The sequence below is a fragment of the Vollenhovia emeryi genome, unplaced genomic scaffold (genome assembly GCF_000949405.1).
Source record: "Vollenhovia emeryi isolate VEMERY1.0 unplaced genomic scaffold, V.emery_V1.0 DF940146.1, whole genome shotgun sequence".
NCBI classification, from domain to species: Eukaryota; Metazoa; Arthropoda; class Insecta; order Hymenoptera; family Formicidae; genus Vollenhovia; species Vollenhovia emeryi.
In genome coordinates, this window is record NW_011966220.1 from 9,436 (window position 1) to 12,200 (window position 2,765).

General features: G+C 46.7%; 1 protein-coding gene across 1 annotated transcript; it reads right to left on the bottom strand.

Annotated features, from left to right (window-relative positions):
• Window positions 1–1,168: 1,168 nt before the first annotated feature.
• LOC105556277 (protein MNN4-like) lies at window positions 1,169–1,486 on the bottom strand. Its single transcript, XM_012003360.1, has one exon. It carries the CDS (start codon window positions 1,484–1,486, stop codon window positions 1,169–1,171), a length of 318 nt encoding a protein of 105 aa, XP_011858750.1.
• Between the last annotated feature and the right edge of the window lie 1,279 nt (window positions 1,487–2,765).

A 2,765-nucleotide genomic window follows, 5' to 3' on the forward strand; every position in this document is an offset into this window, starting at 1 on the left:
TTGGTGACATTCTTTTCACGCTTACGTGAAAGCATTTACATTTCAACGCGTAGAAGAGTTGGATCTATACCGTTAGAAATTATACATACAAAAATATTAAGTCTACAATTATTCTTATAAAAGTTGCGTCATTATGCAAAAAATATTTTGATATTTCAATTGGCTACTTCCATCTGTGCCAAATAGTAGTAGTAGTAGTAGTATTTATTTCTTTCGAAATACACTGGCGCTTTTGAAGGGAGCGTTCCCGAACCCTTTACAGCCATATCCTTATCACTCCTACCGCGACCTGGCCATATGCGACCTTCACATACTTTTACCCCCCTCCCTTCGTCCCTCCCCCTAGCCTTATCCCTCTATCCTCTTTCCTCCCTTCCTCTCCATCACTATAACCTGCTTTCTCTGTCTTGTTCCGTTCCTTTCTTCTTTTCTTTCCTTTCCCATCTGCCACCCCCTTTGCTCTTCCTTTCTGCTCCACCTCTCGTTCTCTCTACCTCTTTTCTTCCGCTTCCTTCACCTTTCTCCTTCCTACAATCAAAAAGCAGATTACAATCCCTTTTTAACTACTGGATTCTCCTTCACTCCTCCCCCTTTCCCTCTCCTCCCCTACCCATCTCCACTCCTTTCCATCCACCCACATTCTCCTATTTTCCACCCATACCTCTCTTCCCTTTTCTCTTTCTATCCTCGTCCTCTCTAACATCCTCCACCTAATTCTCCTCTCCTCCATACTTAAGTCCTCATCTATATTCATTCCCCATTTCTTTCTCATCCATTCCCTTCCCTCCAGTGTCTCTCTCTTGTCCCTCTCTTCCTTCATCTCTACTAATGCTACTATTCTCCCTCCCTCTCCCTGCCTTTCTATTATCTTTTCCACCACTGCCTCTCTTCTAAGCCAGTCCTTAATTGCCGTCCTGATTTTCTGTGCCCTCTCCTCCCTATCTTTTCCTTCTACCCCCTTCCATATCATCCTTCTTCTTCTTTTTTCCTCTCTTTCTGTCTTGTTCCTTTCCTCTCTCTCTGCGTCCTCTTCTTCCTCCTTCCACCATTCCGTCTTCTCCGCTTCTGTCCTCTCCCTCTCTTTTCTTCTTCTTCTTTCCTCTCTTTCTCTCTTGTTCCTTTCCTCTCTCTCTGCGTCCTCTTCTTCCTCCTTCCACCATTCTGTCTTCTACGCTTCTGTCCTCTCCCTCTCTTTATCCTTGTCCTTCTTTGTTTCTCTCTCTCCTCCTCTCTCCATTCTCTGCATACTCTCTTCTCCCTTTCCTTTACTTCTTCCGTCTCCTCCTCCCCCCTTCTTCTCTAAACTTTTCTTCGCCCTTTTCTTATTCTCTTCGCTACTCTCCCCTTCTTCTAATTCTTTTTCTCTCTTTCTATTCGCCTCCGTCTCTTGTTTCTTTCCTCTCTCCTCTCCTTCCTCCTTCCTCTTCTGTTCTTCCTTTATTCGTCTCTGCTCCTTTCTTTTCATCTCCATGTCTTTCTTCTTCATCTTCTCCTCTAGTTCTCCGCCAGACTTCTTCTCCGTCTCTCTCTCTCCCTCCTTTAGCTCCTGCCTCTCTCCTTTTCCCTCCTTTTCTTTCTCGCTCTCGTCTTTCCTCTCTCTCTTTCGTGTTTCGCCTCTTCTTTTGCTTTTCCTTTTCTTCCTCTAGCTGTCTCTCTCTCTTCCACCGCTTCTCTCTTCTTTTTCTTTCCTCCTTTCTCTCCATTATCTCCCTTATTCCTCTCAACTCTCTTTCCGTCCTTCTTAGTTGCTCCGTCACGTCTTTTCCTATCTCTCTCAGCCCGTCCATCCAGTCCTTCCTTCCGCTCTCTTTCTCTTCTCCTGCCATCCTCTTCTCTTTCTTTTCTCCGCCTTCTCCTCTGACTTCTCTTCTGTGCCACTCCTCCTTCTCCCCGCCAACACTTTCTTCTCCTACCCTCCTCGTCTCTTCTCTCTCCTGTTCTCTCCCTTTCTCTCCCTCCGCTTCCTTCCTCTTTGGTCCTACGTCCTTTCTCTCTTCTTCCTATGCATATTGTTAATTGTTCAATCATCCATTCTTATTTCTACCACACGTGTAAGCGAGAAGCCTAGCTGCCTTCCCCGCACACACTCCTAACCTCTATCATTCCGCCTCCGCCAGCAACCTTCTATCGCCCCCCTTTTCTTCCTCTCTCTCTCTCTCTTTCCTCTCCTACCTTCTTTCCTCCGCTTTCTCCTCTTCTCTGAGCCTCTTCTCTCACTTTTCCTCTCACGTCTTACTTTTCTTTTCTCTCCTCCGCTTCCTCTATCACTTTCGCCTGTGTACCTTGGCCGCCTTCTACTTTCACTTTCTCTTTCACAGGTGCCTTTCCTCCCCTCCATACCAACCACGCACTTTCCCCTCCTTCTATACCTCCTTCCACCGAATCGATCTCTCGATCTCTCCGGCTAATCTCTCCTTACTCTCTCTACTATCGATCGCTCGACTCCTTGTCCTCGTCGATCTCTCGCACCTCCCGTCCAATCCTCTCTACTCTCTCCTATCGATCTCTCGCTCCGTCCGCTCGATCTCCTCCCCACTCCTTGTCCTTCTTCTTCGCTCCGATCTGCCAACTCATCCTCTTCTTAACTTTACCTCCTTCTAACTTCCTTCTTCTTTTCTCCTTCTCGTCTCCTCCAATTCCTGTACTGCGCCTCCTTATCGTCCATCCATCTCTGTTTTCTTCCTCTCCATCTCACTTCCCAAGGAGCGCCAATGCACGTATAATGCGCTCAAAATGTGCATTAAAATTCGCATTAAATGCGAATT